Source organism: Drosophila eugracilis, unplaced genomic scaffold (genome assembly GCF_018153835.1).
Source record: "Drosophila eugracilis isolate 14026-0451.02 unplaced genomic scaffold, ASM1815383v1 contig_1765, whole genome shotgun sequence".
Classification (NCBI taxonomy): domain Eukaryota; kingdom Metazoa; phylum Arthropoda; class Insecta; order Diptera; family Drosophilidae; genus Drosophila; species Drosophila eugracilis.
In genome coordinates this window covers 3,850,468-3,871,588 of record NW_024572605.1, presented here as the reverse complement: position 1 = coordinate 3,871,588, position 21,121 = coordinate 3,850,468, and the positions used below count along the sequence as shown (strand labels likewise).

The 21,121-nt window shown below is 39.8% G+C and overlaps 1 protein-coding gene and 15 non-coding genes across 16 annotated transcripts; 8 read left to right on the top strand and 8 right to left on the bottom strand.

The window, feature by feature from the left end:
• The first annotated feature begins 26 nt into the window (after nucleotides 1-26).
• Nucleotides 27-100, top strand: Trnai-aau. Its single transcript has one exon. It is a non-coding gene; the product is annotated as a tRNA-Ile (tRNA).
• A 2,820-nt stretch (nucleotides 101-2,920) lies between these two features.
• Nucleotides 2,921-2,992, bottom strand: Trnam-cau. The gene has a single exon. It is a non-coding gene; the product is annotated as a tRNA-Met (tRNA).
• A 376-nt stretch (nucleotides 2,993-3,368) lies between these two features.
• On the top strand, nucleotides 3,369-3,440 carry Trnam-cau. Its single transcript has one exon. It is a non-coding gene; the product is annotated as a tRNA-Met (tRNA).
• A 250-nt stretch (nucleotides 3,441-3,690) lies between these two features.
• Trnae-uuc lies at nucleotides 3,691-3,762 on the top strand. The gene has a single exon. It is a non-coding gene; the product is annotated as a tRNA-Glu (tRNA).
• A 377-nt stretch (nucleotides 3,763-4,139) lies between these two features.
• Nucleotides 4,140-4,211, top strand: Trnae-uuc. Its single transcript has one exon. It is a non-coding gene; the product is annotated as a tRNA-Glu (tRNA).
• A 439-nt stretch (nucleotides 4,212-4,650) lies between these two features.
• On the top strand, nucleotides 4,651-4,722 carry Trnae-uuc. The gene has a single exon. It is a non-coding gene; the product is annotated as a tRNA-Glu (tRNA).
• A 1,319-nt stretch (nucleotides 4,723-6,041) lies between these two features.
• Nucleotides 6,042-6,113, top strand: Trnae-uuc. Its single transcript has one exon. It is a non-coding gene; the product is annotated as a tRNA-Glu (tRNA).
• Nucleotides 6,114-6,319: 206 nt separating this feature from the next.
• On the bottom strand, nucleotides 6,320-6,391 carry Trnae-uuc. The gene has a single exon. It is a non-coding gene; the product is annotated as a tRNA-Glu (tRNA).
• A 175-nt stretch (nucleotides 6,392-6,566) lies between these two features.
• Nucleotides 6,567-6,638, bottom strand: Trnae-cuc. Its single transcript has one exon. It is a non-coding gene; the product is annotated as a tRNA-Glu (tRNA).
• Nucleotides 6,639-7,035: 397 nt separating this feature from the next.
• Nucleotides 7,036-7,107, top strand: Trnae-cuc. The gene has a single exon. It is a non-coding gene; the product is annotated as a tRNA-Glu (tRNA).
• A 333-nt stretch (nucleotides 7,108-7,440) lies between these two features.
• On the top strand, nucleotides 7,441-7,512 carry Trnae-cuc. Its single transcript has one exon. It is a non-coding gene; the product is annotated as a tRNA-Glu (tRNA).
• A 150-nt stretch (nucleotides 7,513-7,662) lies between these two features.
• LOC121529704 lies at nucleotides 7,663-7,781 on the bottom strand. Its single transcript, XR_005993614.1, has one exon. It is a non-coding gene; the product is annotated as a 5S ribosomal RNA (ribosomal RNA).
• Nucleotides 7,782-8,074: 293 nt separating this feature from the next.
• LOC121529703 lies at nucleotides 8,075-8,193 on the bottom strand. The gene has a single exon (XR_005993613.1). It is a non-coding gene; the product is annotated as a 5S ribosomal RNA (ribosomal RNA).
• Nucleotides 8,194-8,490: 297 nt separating this feature from the next.
• LOC121529693 lies at nucleotides 8,491-8,609 on the bottom strand. Its single transcript, XR_005993603.1, has one exon. It is a non-coding gene; the product is annotated as a 5S ribosomal RNA (ribosomal RNA).
• Nucleotides 8,610-8,901: 292 nt separating this feature from the next.
• Nucleotides 8,902-9,020, bottom strand: LOC121529682. Its single transcript, XR_005993592.1, has one exon. It is a non-coding gene; the product is annotated as a 5S ribosomal RNA (ribosomal RNA).
• Nucleotides 9,021-11,740: 2,720 nt separating this feature from the next.
• Nucleotides 11,741-14,049, bottom strand: LOC108108989 (odorant receptor 56a). Its single transcript, XM_017217247.2, has 6 exons — nucleotides 13,749-14,049; nucleotides 13,262-13,692; nucleotides 12,985-13,200; nucleotides 12,825-12,926; nucleotides 12,460-12,612; nucleotides 11,741-12,398 (listed from the first exon to the last, which is right to left on the bottom strand). Exons 1-6 carry the CDS (start codon nucleotides 14,047-14,049, stop codon nucleotides 12,342-12,344), a joined length of 1,260 nt encoding a protein of 419 aa, XP_017072736.1. The 3' UTR covers nucleotides 11,741-12,341.
• Between the last annotated feature and the right edge of the window lie 7,072 nt (nucleotides 14,050-21,121).

Here is a 21,121-nt window from a genome sequence, read left to right as displayed (position 1 = left end):
AGCTAAAAACAAGATGGCGTCAACAAGGCCCATTAGCTCAGTTGGTTAGAGCGTCGTGCTAATAACGCGAAGGTCGCGGGTTCGATCCCCTCATGGGCCATGATCAATCTTTTTGGGATATTTCCATTTATTTTACTTTCCAAAGGAAATCACATGCAACAATTAAAATTGTTAAGTAAGAGTGTTGACAATGTACAGTCCGCAGTGAAGTTTGTTTGTGCCGGACCCACAAAATAGATTTGCCGCAATGTAATTGAGTATTTGTATTCAATTAAGACTTATTTCAATATTTGCATAAATTCAGCAGACAACCAGCAGACAGGAGAGACGCATCGAGTCGAGTGGTATGCAGTCCAGTTGAGTCCTCGAGCGGATATAAATCCCTCATATGCTCGGGCATAATTTGGTGAAACGAAACTTGGACAAACAGTAGAGATTCGAGAGGATGGAGTGAGGATGCTCTTCAGCGTGGACAACACCAGGACGAAAATCTCCGGGATGTCGACTAGGTGTGGGTGCACATGTGTACACACTGTCTGATTTTGACAGCCCGCATAAAGCGAGCAAAGGACTCTCTGGTCCTCGCTGCCTAGGTAAACACTCGGAGAAAGGGCCAGCTAAATGCATTACCCCTGTGGACCCATCGTTCTCCATTTCGGCAGTTTGGGGAAATGGCGACACAAACTGCAACAAATATTAATTTTTATTATGCAAACATTGCTTTAATTACATTATTTTTGCGTATACGCCCGGCAAACAAACTTTCCCCACTTCACGTGTGTGGCCAGCTCTTCAATTCCCCTCATCGCCCTGATCAATCACTGGAAAATTGGATTTTCATATGTGCTGCACTCCCACTCTCTCTCTCTTTCTCTCTCTGAGTGTGTGTGTCTTTCTCCATCTCTTTCGGACAGAGTTTATGCAATTTCCGATACCCTCCGTTGCCTTGTGGCGGCAAAAATCAATCGGTACCCCTCCCACAAACAGCAGCCGCCCATCGTTTGACAAGCACAAACACAAACTTAATCAGTACCCATGGATTGGTCAATAATTTTTAAATACAAATCAAGTGTTAACTGGGGGCTTAATTGTGGGTTGCCCATCGAACAGGCAATAAAAAACCGAACTCACCTATTGGCAATCGTCTCGTTGGCTTTTTATTTGAGAAAATTTTAAATTTGTTAAAAGCTTACGCAAAAAAAAAATTGTTTGTTAATTTAATTCGATGTTTTTTGTGGGGCTTTATTGGATATGTTTTTTGGTTTGTTGAATAAAAACTTCAGTTTTTGTTAGTAAATAAAATGTTAAAGCACATGCCAAACGTTTGTCTAATTATTATGAAAATGTTGATAATTTTAAAAAGGATTTAAATTTATCTATCTATCTATTTTAAGGTAAAATCTATTGTAAATTATTCATGTACGTATTTTTCTGATTTTTCAAGAACGCCCCTTGGTGAAGTATATGCCGTCTAAACCAAAAATCGGAACTAGGAGAAACCACAAATACTCCCCAAAACACTGACAACGTGGGATTTTAACACTCGCCAGCTGACTGCGTCGAGCTCTGCTCTATTCAGGCGGAACCCTTTTGCTGTCTCAATAGAAAAGCTGGGGGAGAGTTAGGGCGAATGTGGAGAAAATGTGTCCAGTTTATTTTTTTTCTCTCTCTCTTCTTGCTTCCTTTACCGTCTATCGAATACGTCGGATGCCGGGCTGACGGAAATTCGATTTATTTTCATCAATATTCAATGTCATTGCAACATCTTCGTGGGGCAAAACCAAAAGCGTACATCAAGCATGTCAGCCAGCAACAACAACAACGAGACAAAACCAACACAATCCGCAAGGAGGAAAACCTCACCTAACCCCTTCAGTCCAATGGAAATGGACTTTGTGGCTTGAAACTTTTGGGGGTTTTGCTATTAAAATTTGATGCGCATGTTGTTGTCTCGTTGTCGCAGCTGCACGTGCAGCAGGCAGTGGACAAACCAAAAGGTAGGTACCAACCTACCCACTTACCTATCTACCAAGCCAACGTATGACATCCCCCAAAAGTACTCCACTCCACCCTTCCCAGGTGAAAATGTCGCAGAGTCTAGCGCAGTTTTTGGCCATTTGTCCATGGGGGTTGTGCCAAACTTGACGCGCTCTGCCATTGCATATTTAAACAAATTTATTTGCAATTTAGTGTTTGCGGTTGGTTTCCATTGGCCCGCACAAACCTCCTCTAAAAATTTAACCCATCGGAATGGTTTTGTGCAATTTCATGGCGCGCTTTTAAGTGGCGCGAAAATTAATTAAAATTTTTGCCATTTATTGACAAATATGTCAATTTGATTGGTGAATGAGGATGGTAACTCTCCGCCTGGCTGAGCATATTTAGTAACATTTTTCACATCAAATCAAAATTTCAAACCAAATTTCCAAAAAGTTGTCGAGCACCTTTAAAGGAAAGATTTCAGAAACTTTAATGTCCAGCATCCTGGACTCGTACCCTCGTAGCCATATCGCATCTCTTAGCAATGCAAACAGAAGCTGCAAAAACCAACAGAGTCGCACTCGGTGAGTGGTTATTAAAGCCGTATCTGTGCCAGTGGGCAAAAAATGGATGCAGAGCCTCAGCAGATGTGTGGGAGCGAGCTGCAAGTTCGCGATAAGAGAGGTGCCTCCACCACCGTCACGGCACCGAGTAAATACATAATCCACGTGAGCTCAGGATCCGGTGACACGCATTGTGGTGTGGGCGAAAAGCAATTCCAATTAACAAAATCTTAAAGATATATCCAACTTACTCCTATTGATATAGTTAAATTAAAAACTTTAAAAATAACTAGAATATATTTTGTATAGTAACTATACCATGGTGTTTAACAAAAAATTAAGGGTCCAAAAAAACTCACACATACGAATTTACATTTTAGCAGAGCAAGGTTTCGATCCTCGGACCTCTGGGTTATGGGCCCAGCACGCTTCCACTGCGCCACTCTGCTTGTGGAATCCCGAGCGATATGTTGAATATGAGTAAACAGGGTTAAATAAACGTTATGAGTGGACATGCCTTTACTTGTAAAATTCATATTGTTCCTTAAAATAAGGGTGAATATAAGAATGAAGTTTTCCTGTTAGAAAATGTATTATTTTGGAAAGTATTTGGGGAAAAAATACTGTTAGTTATTTATTCTAAGACAGTTATCCTACCTTCTCTGGTTAATTTTAATTAGCATTTAAATTAATATTCTTCTCTTTTAATTTTCTTCTGTTATTTCACCATTATATGGAACTATTTCATTTATTACTTCAAATGTCAATCAGAACTCACCTAAATGCACGTTCACTCATAATAGACGTTGTGCTTAAGGAATTCCAAGCAGAGTGGCGCAGTGGAAGCGTGCTGGGCCCATAACCCAGAGGTCCGAGGATCGAAACCTTGCTCTGCTAATCAGTAATTCGCATGTGCGGATTTTTTTTTTTTTAATTTTAAATCCTAAAAGTAAAAACGTTTGTAATTTTTTTTATTTTAAATAACTATCCTATCACATATAGTGATGACATTTTAAATTTTGTATTCACAAAAAGTAATGTGTATATTTTAGCAAACCGCAATTCATAGATTCATATACAAAGCACATAATATCACTTTTTATTGTTCCTGTAACAAAACCGCGTTCTGGCACCCAGGTTGCAGATGTCCCATATGGTCTAGTGGCTAGGATATCTGGCTTTCACCCAGAAGGCCCGGGTTCGATTCCCGGTATGGGAAGATAATTTTTTATCAATATGGTTCACAGTTTTTAAAAATTATTTCATATTTTGATCCACTATAAGCATTGGTAGCATTAGCCTTTAGAAATGTATTATTGGTCGAAAAAGCATAATTTTATTTTCAAAGTACAACTTTTTAAGGAATTGATCATGTCATTTTATAGCCGTTCGCTTTTTTTTCCTAAACATTCCGATTTGTACAATTATTGTGAACTCAAAAATGTCTTACAAAAATAATAACATTTTATGTTTCCCTGGCTTGATTTAAACAGTATAATAAAAAAAATCCTTGTCAATTTAACCTGAAAGGTATTGCCAGAATACCACAATAATGATTCACTGACAAAACAGCGTTTTGGCACGAAGCATTCAATATCCCATATGGTCTAGTGGCTAGGATATCTGGCTTTCACCCAGAAGGCCCGGGTTCGATTCCCGGTATGGGAAAGTATTCTTTTTTGAAAATATACCGTTATTAAGTTTTACACAATGTTATGACTCAAAAAATAATAGTTTTGTTTGAGCTGAATCAGTTCAAAATTTTGAAAAAGGTCGTTGGTAATCTGACAAGATTTTTGCATTTTACTGCAACGCATGGCAAGCGAAATATTTAAACCCATTTTTCAAAATAATAATAATAATAAATAAATAATTAATGATACTTTGAAAACGCATTAATTCCGAAAAATGTTAAATAGCATGTTATTTGTGAGAAAGCCACAAAAAAGTTGTGTGACCGTAAAAAATATTGATGCATTTAAGGGCTATTAATAGCTTTGTAAACCTATCATAGATATCGAAAGCGAATTTTCAGCGACAGACTTTAAAAATCGTATCTGGTATTGTTCTAATAACAAAACAGTACTTTGACACATAGCTGGCAGTGTCCCATATGGTCTAGTGGCTAGGATATCTGGCTTTCACCCAGAAGGCCCGGGTTCGATTCCCGGTATGGGAAGAATTTTTTGGTAAAACAATTGAATGATCTTCAAAGTTATTTCTAGTTTCTAACGTCATCGCCCTCCATTGAATTTGTTTTGTAATCTTATGTGGCGCCCTCTTTCGTTATTTAACGTAAACTGCCATTATCAGTTTTTTTTTATTCAATGGCGCTTAAAATTCCCAATCTGTTCTGGCTGAACGCTGCCCTAGGTCTTGCTGATTGTGACGAAACGATTGTCATTAGTAGAGGTAGACTGACGTTCTACCCAAATACTAAAAGGCCAGTTGATGTTACAAAATTATGACTCCTGAGTGATTATAATTTAGTATCACGACTCTGACGGGGTTGCTCCTGCCTAGAGTTGTCGATTTAACTGATGGTCTTGACTAATGAACGATTTTAACAAATAAATTCAAAGGGTAGTGTAAGGATAGATGGGATGTATAATTTACTTTCAACTGTAAATGTAAAGTACTTTCTGTATGAAGCCCTTTTTTTTTCCCTTATGGACTATTGGCACTTGTCTATATCCAGGATTCATGTGGGAGGAGTGCACGTAGGATCTGGATGTGGATGTGGTGGCCAGTCATTTGTTGCTGTGTTTGTCTGGCTGAAAAGCTGGCCGTGACCGTGGCAACGAAAATCGTCAAACTGTTGGCTCTGCGCTGATGGCCGTCCTTTCTTCTCCTCCTTTACCAACCGTCTGTGTACGAGTATTTCTGGCTATTTTTTCCCCCGAAAATTTACATAAAAATCGCATTACACTTAACATCCACTTTGCTAAACGAAGCGCATGAAAGCGGGCGCCACGTGGTTTGGGCTCTCGACTGTGCCTTTTTGTAAGTCGACTCCCCACGTGGGTGGGTGTTTGGCTGACTGCGAAATTGGGCGGTGGGAGTTTGGCTGTCCGTTATTCATGTGCGAGCTTGTGCAAGCGGTTTGAAGTGCATGGCGGCCTACGAAAATTAAATTAAAAGGCACACGCCAAAGGACCAAGCCAAAAACAGTTTGCGTTAAAAAAAACCGAAATTGCAAATGGGCGGCACGATCTATTTTTCGGCGGACTCCTATCAGACATTTTCATGTGGGAATATGTTTGGGCCTTTAAGAGTAGACAGTTTGGGAAATTTGCCACTTTAGGCTGCAATGGCTTTGAGTTATATTTTAGGTATATGAGATGAGAACATTTTTTGCACTACCTAGCCAACAGTTGAATTACAAAATATGATAAATATAATACACTATTGATTGAATTGAAGAATAATCAGTCTTACAATAACATGTGAACCTTGTTTTCAGTTTGAAATGAGACATTATTTGCTTGCTCGCCAGTGTCCCATATGGTCTAGTGGCTAGGATATCTGGCTTTCACCCAGAAGGCCCGGGTTCGATTCCCGGTATGGGAAGAAATTTTTTTGATGTTTGATTTTTAAAACCATCTTCTAATGCTAGTAACGTTTTACAATCGAGCAATGAAACAGTAATGTCAAGACACTTTGCATATCTAAGCAGAGGTTCTAAAATACAGTAAATCCCTTTTTTTATAACTTTTTATATAAAAACCTCTACAAAATATTTATGCGCACTCTCTAATTGTGACAAAAAAGCTACTTTCCCATACCGGGAATCGAACCCGGGCCTTCTGGGTGAAAGCCAGATATCCTAGCCACTAGACCATATGGGATATAACACATGCTTGTCAAAGGCATGTTTTGTTCTTGGTAGAAATATTTCCAAATTAAGCCCCATCAAATAAAACTTTAACGTAAACAAAAAATTAAATAAGTGCATACCTTCTCGTATATTAAGAAAAAACATAACCATTAATAATTCAAAAAATAATTTTACCAGATATTGGTTTCCCATACCGGGAATTGAACCCGGGCCTCCCGGGTGAGAGCCGGGTATCCTAACCACTAGACAATATGGGAGATGGAATAATTGATGTCAAATCAGCAGCTAGTGATTCTTCTTAAAAGTGAGAACATGAAATATTAAAATATTTAAAATATATACACGTATATTATGTAGAAGTTAAATATAAATTTTCATATAAATAGGAACAAAGTTTGGTGTTAATTAACTAATTAATCATTTGATGTTGTGAAACATACCCTTTGAATGCTGAAAGAGATAAGTGTTTGCTTGGGATATGTTTATATGTGCATACATATGTATATATAAACAAATTTTATATTGTATTTAAGTATTTCACCAGAATTAAAATTGTTGCATCAGTATAGTTTTTTCATTATGGATTTCATTTAAGCCTTTGAATTTTCATCAATTCATTAGGTGAAATACGCTTTTACGAAGAATTCAGACACCTCCCATATTGTCTAGTGGTTAGGATACCCGGCTCTCACCCGGGAGGCCCGGGTTCAATTCCCGGTATGGGAAACTCGTTGCTGAGTTTGTTTTTTTATTATATTAAAATCTTACAATTTTTGATCTGAAATATCATGGAATTTTTATTTCACAAAATGTTTAACATGTTTTAAATCAGAAATTGAAAACCAGAATTGTGCATTATTTAAAAATGCACGTATTTACCTTATGATTTCTTTTTATTGACATAAGGCAAATGATGTTTTTTGTTATGCTACAAGTGTAAGACACTAAGAGGCTAAGAGTATGTAATTTAAGTTTAGTTTTAAAAATGATTATTCCCTTGTTTGGTCTCTGACAACTTTTTCGTATCTAACATTTGGTTTTGTGCAGTCGTATGTCACATCCCATATTGTCTAGTGGTTAGGATATCCGGCTCTCACCCGGAAGGCCCGGGTTCAATTCCCGGTATGGGAAGTACAGTTTGTTTTTTTCTTTTTTTTTTATTATATATTAAATATTTTTTAAACAGTACTCAGATTTAACAAATAAATAATATGTTAAAAAAATAGTTTTTACAATTAAAAAAAATAATTTTGGGTGAGACCAAAAAAAAATTTTTATCGAGGCCAACAACACGCGGTGTTCCCAAGCGGTCCCCCATCTAAGTACTAACCGCGCCCGACGCTGCTTAATTTCGGTGATCGGACGAGAACCGATGTATTCAGCGTGGTATGGTCGTTGGCAAATGCCAAGTAGCTTTCTGTGAACTTATATTCTGTATTTCAGTCCCAAAATAGCTTAGCATTTGGAATAACTTAAGAAACGTATCATTTCGATTTCATTTTCCTTTTCTGCCATTTACTTTTTAACGAAAATGGTAGTGAAGTAAAATATATTTTTTTATGATTACAGCTGTGGAAAAAAGTGTTTCATAATCGCCAACTAATCCACGGCTTAAAAAAAAAATTTTAAGTAAAATTGTTTTTACAATTAAAGAAAAATAATTTTTGATGAGACCAAAAAAAATTGTTATCGGGGCCAACAACACGCGGTGTTCCCAAGCGGTCCCCCATCTAAGTACTAACCGCGCCCGACGCTGCTTAATTTCGGTGATCGGACGAGAACCGATGTATTCAGCGTGGTATGGTCGTTGGCAAATGCCGTGTAGCTTTTTGTTAACTTATACTCTGTATTTCAGTCCTAAAGTAGCTTAGCATTTGGTATAAGTAAAGGAATGTATGTACTTCGATTTTATTTACCTTTTCTGCCATTTACTTTTTAACGAAAATGGTAGTGAAGTAATATATATTTTTTTTATGATTACCGCTGTGGAAAAAAGTGTTTCATAATCGCCAACTAATCCACGGCTTAAAAAAAAAAATTTTAAGTAAAATTGTTTTTCCAATTAAAGAAAAATAATTTTTGATGAGACCAAAAAAAAATTTTTATCGGGGCCAACAACACGCGGTGTTCCCAAGCGGTCCCCCATCTAAGTACTAACCGCGCCCGACGCTGCTTAATTTCGGTGATCGGACGAGAACCGATGTATTCAGCGTGGTATGGTCGTTGGCAAATGCCGTGTAGCTTTTGTGAACTTATACTCTGTATTTCAGTCCCAAAGTAGCTTAGCATTTGGAATAAGTAAAGGAATGTATGTACTTCGATTTTATTTACCTTTTCTGCCATTTACTTTTTAACGAAAATGGTAGTGAAGTAAAATATATTTTTTTTATGATTACACTTGTGGAAAAAAGTGTTTCAAAATCGCCAACTAATCCACGTCTTAAAAAAAAATTTTAAGTAAAATTGTTTTTACAATTAAAAAAAATAATTTTTGGTGAAACCAAAAAAAAATTTTATCGGGGCCAACAACACGCGGTGTTCCCAAGCGGTCCCCCATCTAAGTACTAACCGCGCCCGACGCTGCTTAATTTCGGTGATCGGACGAGAACCGATGTATTCAGCGTGGTATGGTCGTTGGCAAATGCCGTGTAGCTTTTTGTTAACTTATACTCTGTATTTCAGTCCCAAAATAGCTTAGCATTTGGAATAAGTAAAGAACGTATAGACTTCGATTTTATTTACATTTTCTACCATTTACATTTCAACAAAAATATTAGTGAATTTTAAACAAAGTAAAATATATTTCTTTTATGATTACAGCTGTGGAAAAAAGTGTTTCATAATCGCCAACTAATCCGCTGCTTGCCTATGTACATTGAGGAAAAGGAACTTAAAAAGTAAGTATTTAAAACTATTTAATAATAAATTGTTTACAAATTATTTATTTTTTATTTCTGACTTTGATCTTAGTTTTGCAGTACTTCCGGTAGCCGAAGTAAAGTTGGTGCCCGTAAAAATTCCAATGTCAATGGAAACTTCATAAATCAGTCGAGTTGCTTCGCCTCCTTTGAAATTCTTGGAAGAGGCGTCGAACTATTCTCGACTCCCCATCTCCCCAGTGACTAAATATTTCAATGGCTTACGTGTCTATTTTCAAAGGGGTAGCTCCCTAACCCTGAGTATGTCATAAGGGCGTGGGTGTGGTGGGGGCGGGTCAGTTGACGCTGTTGTTTTCATAAGTTGTTGGCATTGTTGTTGTTGATGTCGCTGCTGCATTTGTTTTGGCATGTTTATTGCACTGTCAACGGCAATGCATGAAAAGTTTTAGTTAGCCAAGTTAAGTTGTTGCTGGTGACAAACCCTCTGCGTGCAGGACCCATATTTGCTCCCCGGGAGTTATCCGGCTCTCCTCTGGCCGGTTTTTGTCCAACCGTAACTGTTAATGTGTTTGAAGTCAAATTGTTTGCAGTCACGTGACCAAAGGCAGCAGCACTACCAGCACCAGCAGAGGAAGCAGCAGAACAACTTTATCCATGATTAATCAGTTGCATTTAAATGTGCATGATATTCAGGGCGGGGCTCGCCCTTTGGTCCTTTTGGTCCTCTGGCGACAACTGCAGCCCTTTTTGGCCAAGCTCGAGTGCTCATATCCGGCCAACAGATGGGCAAGCGACCTGCTTATGATTAATTTAATGCATTCAAAATTTAACTACAACTTCATTTCGCTTTATGACGCCGGCCAACAAATCGCCGTGCGTTAATTAATTTTAATAACCATCTTTATTCCACCTAACAGCTGGCCAAGTCACGCGTGTGTGCTGCCTTAACTGTGCCATCGTAAATGTTTAATGGCAAAACACTTAGTTGGCCAAAGTGGAGAGCTTTGGTAGCGCAACAAACGTACACCCACTTATTTAAGTGAAAAAACTGAAATTATATACAGAAATGGCTGAATAAATAAAAATATTTCCACGAAATGGGTTTCCCTCATTCCTAGAAAATGAATTTTATTATGCGATTATTTAATTTTTAAGTTAAAAGTTGAAATAGCTAACTGAATGGGAAACATTATTTTAATGGGATTACCAATTTGCGTGTCAGTCTGTTAAGTTCCAGAAAATCTGCATTCACAGAAGTCAATTTCTGGCTTGGCAGATATGACTACGCATAATCGTAACATACGACCATTCTTTGGCTTCACCTTCTGTATGCCACCCTTAAAGAAATGAGTGGGTTTTTTTTTCGCTTCCTTAAAGGGGGCTTTCCTTTGTGGCCTCGTTCCAAGAATCGCTTTCCCTTTGAATTCATTTCTTTTGTGGCGGTAGGGCAGCAGTGTATTGTAAATATTCATTACATGTGTGCAGCAAATTTTAATTTTTTCGCAAAACTGCAAAACCCAAAGAGGGTGGCGCACACACACACACACACACTCACTTACCATACCCACTTTGGCTCCCAACGCATTTTCCTCTTGAGGGACGAGGGTTGGCACACACGGAGTGCATGACATTCATTGTGCTTAATGAACACTCGCATCCATTACGCTTGCATTATGTATGTAATGTCATAAATAATCAACAAAAAACGTGCCCAGTGAAAACCATAAAAAATTTGCCAATATTGCTTAAAATACCGGCAACAGATGCCAGGAATTCGCTATGCCAAATGCCATGTGGTTTTCTATTTTTACCAAATTCTATATTTCGATGTGGTCTAAAAATATACATAAATGACTCTTGACAACGAATTCTTATTAAGAATGAATGGGTCTTGAATTAGTTTCGTTTAGCTAATGAAACGTAAACTTAAAGACTGCTAAGTTTAAAATTAGTAATCTTGGAAGAACTCCCTTTGAAAGGACTATGACTCAGATTTGTTTGTTTTCAAAATATTTACCTATTTAGCCATAGCTTAGTACTACAAAATGACCCCAAAGTGACACATAAAAAAGGTAAGCCATCAACCCTTTCAACATTTTGTTTGTTTATTTGAACAAATGTGAACTACAGATGCCGCGGTTATACAAAAAGAGTTGTATCTCATATATCAGCCGCATTCTTCGGTATCATTCTTTTTCGAAAGGGAGATTTCAATCGAGTGGCTCACCAACAACCCTTTTCACGCTGTTAACCAACTATCTGTGACCCTCTGGTTTTGTCACCCTCCAAGGACTTTTTCTATATATAGATGCCCAGGTTTTTTGGTATACCTGCCGCGTACGTAACCCTGCCATTAATACTCATTAGTAGCCGAGGTTCGGCGTGTGCCTTTATCAGCCATTTAGCCACTTTGTGTAATCCCAGGGAGCACAACAACCGCAACAAAATGCGTGTTTATTTGGGTGTGGGTACTCGGGTTGTTTTTACTTTCCACTTCTTTTTTTTTTTTTTTTTTTGTCTATACTCTTAATAATATTAAAAAATACACCCAGGGGGACAACGATTCGGTTTGTTTGGTTTGGTTAGTTTCGCTGATGGTGGTGGTGGCTTGATGTATCTGACCGTTTTGCTGGGGCAGACGCATAAATTTCCTTTGTCTAAAACCCCCAAGACAATTAGAGGCACGGCAGGGAAATAATGCCAGGGGCGGGTAGTTCGGTTGGCTTGGTGGGTAAGAAGTGCAAAAATCGTTTTATATCCATTGAGAAAGACAATATAACAAAACACACATACAATGCCAGTGACATGCGACGTTTCTCAAGTGATAAATGATGTCGCCCGTTACTTGCATTGGCTTTTTGAGTAGCAGGCGTTGTCTCTTCACTTTGAGCCACGTTTATTTGCGCTGTAAAATGGTTTAGCATTTGACTATAGCCCTCCCCTTCTGACTTTCCGTTTCCTTAGGTTTTTGTGAGTGTGTGCCGGGCAAAATGAATTGCATGGCTTGTTTACTGTCATGTTAGCCAAACGAGTTGACAAGCGCAACGGCATTTGATTAGCCCCTAGGAGAGGCTTTTCCGTCTAATACAAGTGGGAGCTACGCAGCAGATTGAAATAGCTGTAGGCTCCACGCACAATCTGTAAAAGAAACGAGAAGTTTAGAAATCGTTGAATGCCTTAGTTTTTAGGACCTTTTTACGTCGATGAAGGTCCTTAGATTCAGATCGACCAGCAAAGCGCGCATCTTCATTGGCCTCTGGGCATGCATCATCACAAAGACCAGCATCCGCTGCAAAGGCATTTCGAAGTTGTACCAGCCACAGGAGAAGTAAGCAAGGGACAATTCATCGTGCTGAAAAAAGGCAATCGAAGTTTAAAATGGTCGAAAAGGAAGTAAACAAAAATCATTCTGCAAGAGCATATTGTCAAATAGGCTTGGCTTTTTTTCCTGAACTGATATGGTTTCATCAGACATGTGAAACCATCTCTTTTTTATGGTAAACAAGACTGAAAGGTTTGTTTTATTTTAAGAATGACTTTAACTTCTATATATACAATACCCACACATTCAACAATCAATGTGGCATGCCAGTGGTACATCCACAATATGCCAGCCATCACAAAGAGGTATATAAACATAAAGAAGTAGTCCATATTGCTGGGAACCTAAGGAGGTATATATTCAAAATTAAATACAAAATTATATATCTAAGCTGAAACTTACACCAACTGTTAGGGCAAAAAAGAGAAAGCACATAAGAACCGAAAAGATTATAAAATCTGCCATTACAGGCACGCAAATGAGATATTGCAGCTCTTGAATGAATTTGCGAATCCTCAACTGTTCCTCTACGAACTCCTTGAAGAGTTGCAATCGCCAAAAGGTTAAGTCGCTGGATGATAAACGTTCTATTACCAAGTTGGGATTCAGTCTTCTAACCTACTCCAAGTCAAAAATGTATAACAAATATATTCCTAAAAATAAAATTAGGTATACTAACATCCATTTCCTCCACCCTTTTGTTAAGAATTTGCAGCTTGAGGTTCACATACTTCATGAGGCAAGTGATAAAGGTGTGCCACAGCGGGATAGTAGTGATTCCCAAGGCTAGAGCATACAAGGGTCCCAGGTAACCCACCACGAAGTTATCGCAAATTTCTCCAAAGGGATAAAGTTGAAATAGTAGAATGGGTTGCTCCTCACCTCGACTCACTGCTGGCATATTGAAAACTGATTTTGGGAGAAACAAGGTCCTGTAGATGCAGTCCAAATAGGCAATCAATCCAGCAATAACCGATGGCACCCAAAGGATCAGAGTAATGGTTTGGGTATAAGCCTGAGTGGCAGCCAGGAGTTCCATCTCCTGATCATCTGCCTCGAGCATTAGGTTCTGGATATCCTCGTGAGCTACTCGAAGAAGTCTTACTACTCCTTAAGTTACTATAAAATAAGTAAAGTAAAATATTTAAATACCTAAAGATACTTACTATCTCTCTGAACGTATGCATTTAGAGTAGCAATGGACACCGTAAAATACTGGACAGCAGTTGCCCAGCTCGTGGCTCCATCATTGAGGTTTTCATAGCCCCTGAAAACCCTGGCCAGCATCAAAGCGCAACTTAGCCAAATGGAGGCAGTGAAAATGGTGCAGCGAAGGAGACTGAGCCAAGGTTTCTTCTGATCCTTAGATGCCACATAGCCATACCAGCGAAAGCAACGCAGATGGGTTCTAAAAATGGGACCATCGAAGGTTTCCGGTGAGAGCAGTAGATCCTTAACTCTGAACATGTTAACTGTTTGGGCTTAGACCAATTTCAAGGGTCTTTTATAGGTTGTAAAGGTGCTAAGTGGGAACAATTAGTAAAAGTGCCAGGCTGTTAAGTGCCAATAATTGTCAAATAATTGTCACTGTTTACTGATTTACCAACGACAGGTGCTGCAGTTCTGAATAGACGATTTGGTAATGTAACTAGATAGGTGTTAGCCCTCCAGCCAGATGGCCTTCAAATATTTGTTGGCAAGTTTAAATTCGATTTGCATGTTACGCTCTCCGGCACCCAAAACTTTGTCCACACATCGTCATGGAGAAGCAGTAATGTCAAACGTGTTTAGGCATCGTTGCATGCGAGTGAAATTTGCTAGTAAAATTAAACTTTTTCCCCCTGTCAAACTTGTTCTGGCCACTTTTCCCAGTGAGTGTCCTTTTCCGGCCATTCCGGGTTCAGAGTGTAATCAGGTAATGGAAAACGAATAAATAAGAGCAGAGTGCTCGTCGTCCTTCAGGCTTTAATAAAATTAATTTTTGATCTCTGGTCACCGGATCGAATTGCAGGTGCACAAATGGGTACCAGAGTCAATCAAGTGGTCAGATTGCGTTACCAACTATCAGCCATCGACCCAAGTAACCTCACATGGGGCCAACGAAGCCAAAAGGTCCTTCCGGCAAATGGCATTCGAAGGAAATCAAATGCTAAGACCCGAGAAGCCGACAGAACCAGAGAGCCCGAGGCGGGAATTTGGAATTCAGAAGCTCGGAAAACGTAAAACGGAAAACGAGAATCTCGATTCGTTTTTGCATGTGACAATCATATGCAGGAGCTGAGTAATTCGCCAATATATACATGGGCATCAACGGATATTGTATCTGTGGAGCGGAGCATGTGCGGCACGAGTGTGTCGTCTATTTCACAATTTGCATTTAATATCCTTGTGTGAATAATTTACAAATGCAATAAACGTAAATGCGTTGGATGGGATGTAGAGATGTGGGTTGTGCGATGTAGGGAACGCACTCAGACATGACTGGGTGAGAACCGAACCGAACCGATCCCAGTCCCAGTCCAGCTACCCAGCAACCGAATCCAGCCAGCTCCAGCTCCAGCTCCAGCTCCAGCTCCAAGTGGATACGCATATTTGTATGTTGCATGTTTGCAACTGTCTCTCTGATGTTTGTGTTTCTGTTTGCAAATGTGTAAATGCATTCGCAGCTCCGTCGTATTTGTCTGTCTGCTGGCGTGAAATTTGCTGTAAGCAATAAGCCTGTGAGGATATTGAAAGTCACTCGTTTCTGGTATTTACTTATGCGTTTGTTTCATACGGGGAAAATGGCAAGAGAGTTGGGGGGGAAAAATGAAAGGATTCGAAGGAGCATCTCTCTGTATTGGCTTGACTTAGCCCTGGCTTGGCGCTTTTCACGCCACATTTGCCGGGGCAGAGTAATCGGATATTAGCTCGCCTTGCTTATTGTTATGGCATATTTATTGGTAGTCGGAATTGCACACGATGCTGCGTTCAGTTTTGTGGTTAACTTGCAGCTTTAACTGCCCCATAACTAAGGGGTTACCGCTCTCCACCCTCGCCCTAAAGAGAGTGAGAGAGAGAGCTCGTGTGGTCTGACTCCATCTCTTTTGACATCTTTGTGGGTTTTGTGGCTGCACTTTCTGAATGGCATTTCCATATTTACTACGATTGCGGTTCACTTACAAGGCTAAGTGTTCAGTTGAAGCCTCTCTCTTATTGATATCAATAAATATCGATATATATATTATATATTGATCATATTAAAAGGTATCTCTTATATATTTTAACAAAGTTTTTGGCTTGTCTATGGTGAACAAATTATAATCCATCATCAGAGTATTCTTAGCTTCCTGAAATCTTTCATAGTCTTTGCCACAACACCGCCAAGAACTTCAAAACTATGCAACTTTCTAGCTTGTTTGCTGGCCATGAAATATTGCCATGTTTAACCTTAAATAAAGTCTTTTAAAAGTCCATAGACTTTAGGGGTGGAGTTTAGTTGGGGCTTTGGGCGCCAACCAGCCACTAAATTGTTTACACGCAATTTCATCAAAACAATAAATCATGCAGTTGAATCGGCACAACAAAGGCGGCGACAGCGACGACGTCCGCTTTCCCGCTTTTCCGCTTTTCCTTTTCACAGACGAGAACGACGTGACGTCAAGTTGACATTTGGTGAAAATCAAATCAAAAGCATTTTTCCGCACAGCGGAAGTGGCGCAAGTAGCAAGTCAAACTCGGCAAACATACATTTATAACTCGGGGGATAAACTCGTACTCGTTCCCGTATAGTAATGGGACCCACAAACACAGAAATCCCCATATATGTACATAGGATCCTTGTACTATATATATAGGGGATATATATATATATATATACTGGCTGCTTGACGGCCAGGTCATCAATCGTGCGGCTGAAAGAAGGAGCAGCCAGCCAGCTTCAGTTGCGCCATTTTATTTAATTTATAAGTATAACATTTAATATTAATTATACGCCACGTAAGCTCATTGCGCACGGCGCTGAAAAGCCAGGTCCTTAAATGTATACTACAAATGGGTGAGTGTGCGTTGTGTGTGTCTGTGTGCGACGTGTGTGTGGCAAAGGGGCCACAGCTTTTTATTTCGCTCATTAACTATGCATGTTTGTTGGCACTGCAATGGCCACAATGGTCAACATCGGTGGGCGACCAGGAGCAGGACTCTGAATCAGGAACAGCGGAAAATTCCCCATTTTAACCCTTCTCTTTCCTTGGCAATGCGCAAGAAAAAGAAAAACAACCGTGAGATTGCAGTATATCTGAGCGATAAGTTGAAAACGGTACACCCTTTTGTTAGAGTTTCCATTGTTATTTGAAAAATTTGAAAAGATTTTTTCCGAAGTACTTAAACTTTATATAATGCTTTGAAAAAGGTAGAAAATCTATTGATCTATGTAAGATATTACAAGGTATAGAAGTATGTTAACATGTTGGATATACAATCAGAATCATATTTTTTGTTTTGTTATTAATTTTATTCTAGCAAGACATCCCAACTAAGATTTATTTTCTTTCTTTCTATACTTTATTGTTTCTTTTTGATGACATCATCTTACAAACCTCCATATTTAACAATTTAATACTAGAAAGATTAAAATAAAAAACTTGCAGAAGCTGCACAAAGACCATGGGTAGACCCATTATCAGTTTATATAGGGCATTGCCACAAATGGAAGAGCGAATGCGAAGCGTCCAAGTAAAAGTCCATAATGTTTAAATTGTGGTTCTCTACAAAAGCGAAAAATCAGCACAGCGCGTTTTTATTTGCATTAAGAAATTATAATTATGGCAGCTGGTTTTATTTTTTTTTATATTTTTTTATTTTCCCACTCGCCTCCTCCCCCCTCATCATCGGCGTGTTTCGACCGACCGCTTTTGGGGTTACTTTTGCCCTTTGCCGTAGTTTGTTGGCTTGTGTCTGACGGGTCTGGGTTCTGCTTGGTTCCCTGGCTAGCTGGTTCTCTGGCTCCCTGGCTCTCTGGCTCCCTGCACACTTTTTTAATTGAAAAGTGCAAAATAATGTTAAAGAAAAGTAAAAAGTAGTCGTGGCACAAAGTATACGCCAAGTATCCCGACCCCGTTCTTGCCATTTGGAATCCCGAGAGGCACGCCATCGTTTGTTTGTACTTGTGTAGGTAGGTAGCGAGCATTGTGAGCAGATGAATGCAGTTTGCTGCTTCAGTTTTTATCCTTTTTATTTCCTCACAGTGCCCCTTAGGGTGCTAGGAATGCGGGGGCCTGGCACTGGACTGGGTTGCGTGTCCCGCTTCAAGGAGCGTTTCGAGGCATAAATTGTGGCCAGAATGGAGCGTGAGGATGGCTGGATTCTTCTTCCCGGTTGCCTGGATTGCTTGGGGTTTACTTTTTTGAAAGGTGGATCCTGGTGACTCGCTGGTGTTTCACAGCTAAGGGTGGATTAATCTTAAGGGTGAAGCGGTCAGCAGCGAAATCTTACAAGTTGCAATCGAAAAGTCAGCTTAGGCAGAAAATCGTTGAATAAAGACGTCTTAAACCAATGTAAAATGTCATTTATATGCTTAATAAAATGTTTATCTTTATAGAAATCAATACTAATAAACAAATTCTCAATAAATTTCTCATTTCCAAGTCAACTTTGCATACTTATTGACCAATTAAATAAATTAGATTACCCATGGCCGAAAGCCAAAATCACCGGCTATCGATATCACTGGCTGGCAATCTTCAGATATTTCCTGTGGGTAATCAGCTTATATAATAAGTTGCCTTTCCACACTCTGCCAGTTATCTAATTTGCAGTGCCGGCGAATCAACACTTTGTAAAGCTGCCATAACAAGCGTTAAGTGGATGAAAGCCAGCTTCCATTTATCGGTAATTGCGTCGTTCGCAGCGAACGATTGTCGGGGCGTTCCATCGTTTCGCTCTTAGCTCGAAATGCATACAATTTGCGCTACTTATGCTAAAATCGCAGCTGCATTCCATGGCCAGCAGTCATGGAGCACCTGGGCTGGATGGCAGCCTGGGCTGGATGGCTGACTCTCTGGCTGGTTTCGAACCCAAAGAGAGTTTGCCATCATCTTCAATCGGCGGCAAAGGCCCAATGAAGCATGTAATTCGCCCAGAACTAGCGCTACAAGTAATTCCAAATTGATGGCGCGAAAATTACGACGAGCGCTGTGAGCCAAAGTTAAGAAGCCAGAACCGTTAGGATGAGGCTATATAGCCAGCTATATAGCCATAGCTTCGGCAACAGTTCTAGATCCACATCCAGTCAACTGTGAAATGCAACTTGAAGGCGAAACTGCAGCATGCTGCATTTTATTTTTGGAGCCCCGCGGAGTTAATTGTGTGAGCCATCGACGACGTAGGAGATTGGTTATGGCCCAACAAAGTGTGTGTGTGTGTGTGTGGCGCCTTTTAGACGGTTTAGTTCGCAAATTGGCCTACAAACTTGTCACCATTTATCTCACTCAGTGTCAGCGGCATCTTCAGGAGGCGGAGATATGGGTACTCCTATCCCATATACGCAAACTTATTCGAGCGCGTGTTTTTGGGTGGCATGGAAAACTTTGCCCGTCTGCCATAAAATGCGTGTCGAGAACACAAAATGACACTTAAGCGGTAAGAGTCCTGAGCCCCTGACAATATTGAATATTCCGAAGCAAACAACCACTCGCCCGCACACTCAATCAGGTATCATTTAGGAGGCAACCATCAATCTTGGCATCATTCTCCAGCTCCGAATCCGACTTTATCTCAACTGACATCCAGACGTACGCATAGATATTCGTTTCAGCGGCGCAGGCAAATGTATTTGGCAATGTTTGCCATTGTTTGGCCAACAATAACAATCGATGTCACCGACAGCAGCAGCAGCAGCTAAAGCAGTAAGTAGAAAACAGCCCAAAAGAGCCCCAAAAAAAACCGAAACTAAAAACGGGAACTCTTGAGTAAAGTCTCGCTTTTGTGTAGCATACTCTTGGGCGCCGGTGGAAATCGCTATGGTAACAGCATCCATCTTTCATCGTGAAAATGATGATGACGAAATGGTCTAGGGGTTGCATGTTTAAAGAAAAATGAAAGTGTTGTGTATATATAAAGTCTAGCAATAATATTTGATGTTCGACATGGCCATCAATCTGTCAGTTGCATTTTTATGACAGTTACTAGCAGAGTAAAAAAAGGGGTTTTGTAAGCAACGAAAACAGTTTTACACCTCATAAAGTATAGGTAAGACACATCTTTAAAATAAAATATATTTACTTAAAAGGCTTACTGAATTATTTTTGTTTTTCTATAATATTTGCATATCATTTGCTGTGAAGCTGAGAGCCGCTCTTGAAAACTTTTGAACCCCGGAGTGAATGACACTGACTCTGGACAATTTAGCATGGGTCACGCCCATGGAAACGTGCAGGACCTTCGGAAATTTGTGTGAGCTAAGCCCCCACAAGCATTCGAATTAACCCCTTTGAGGTCGCTGGGCATTGACATTGCATGGCGCAGCTAGGGGATCGCCATCATCATCCTTTCGGTTCGGCACGCGCTTTTGTGCGAAAATATGCAATTGAAATGTTAAATAAATAAAGGCGTAAATACTTGAAGGGTAAGCCAACAGAGCAACAAGAAGTGTGCACATTCAGGCGCTCTCGGATCCGCCAGATACACAAAAGTGCAAATACATAGGGGGAGGGCCCACTGTACACAGTTCGCAGCCCGAGCCCGAGCCCGTTATGCATTCCATAACTTTGCAGTCGTCGGCAGACGTTGACGTTGAAACGAATGAATGAAAATATGCAGGCAACGTGATTCCGCCACAGCTAACGGGACCCCCAACCCCCCTATTTGCCACACCCATATCCCATACCCACTTTTAACGCCCAACACCGCCCACTCTCTTTTTGAATCCTCGACCTCGACGGCGACGCCATATTGTTTGCGCGCCATTGGTAAACGTTACCGTTAGCCATCGCCATCAGCATCCGTTACCTTCTTCACAGTTACCTGATACACCGAAAGAATTGAGGAGAGGAAATATTTTGGTTGAACTGAGGGTTTAAGGGCATAAGGGGTTTCCCATTTTTACCCATAATTCAGAATATTAAGTCAGTATTTTGACTTACATGGAGTGTCATACCTCCTTCGATTCGTAATTAAATTTCTAGTCGAGTGGCATTCACACCTTAAAATGTCGATTTTTAGCCATTTTTCGCAAATTAGGATGATGGTACCCCTTATAAAAAATGCAAAATTTAGGAGCTCTCAGTCTTGTTTTGACCAACTTATAGCTATAAACCCGCACACAACATTGAACATTTATGTCATAAATGATGGTCCTGTTTTTTTCATCCACTAAATCAGAACTCGCACCAAAAAATCAGAACAATATTAATAAAAGTTTAGAAGCCTTTAGTGTCGGTAGTTAGCTGCATAAATCAGCCGTTGTTTTAGCCATGGGACTTTTTCTGACAAAGCTAAGAAACGGTACAAAAACACAACTCTATGTAATCAAAAGGTGTGTTCTTGATTTGGCGACCTAATA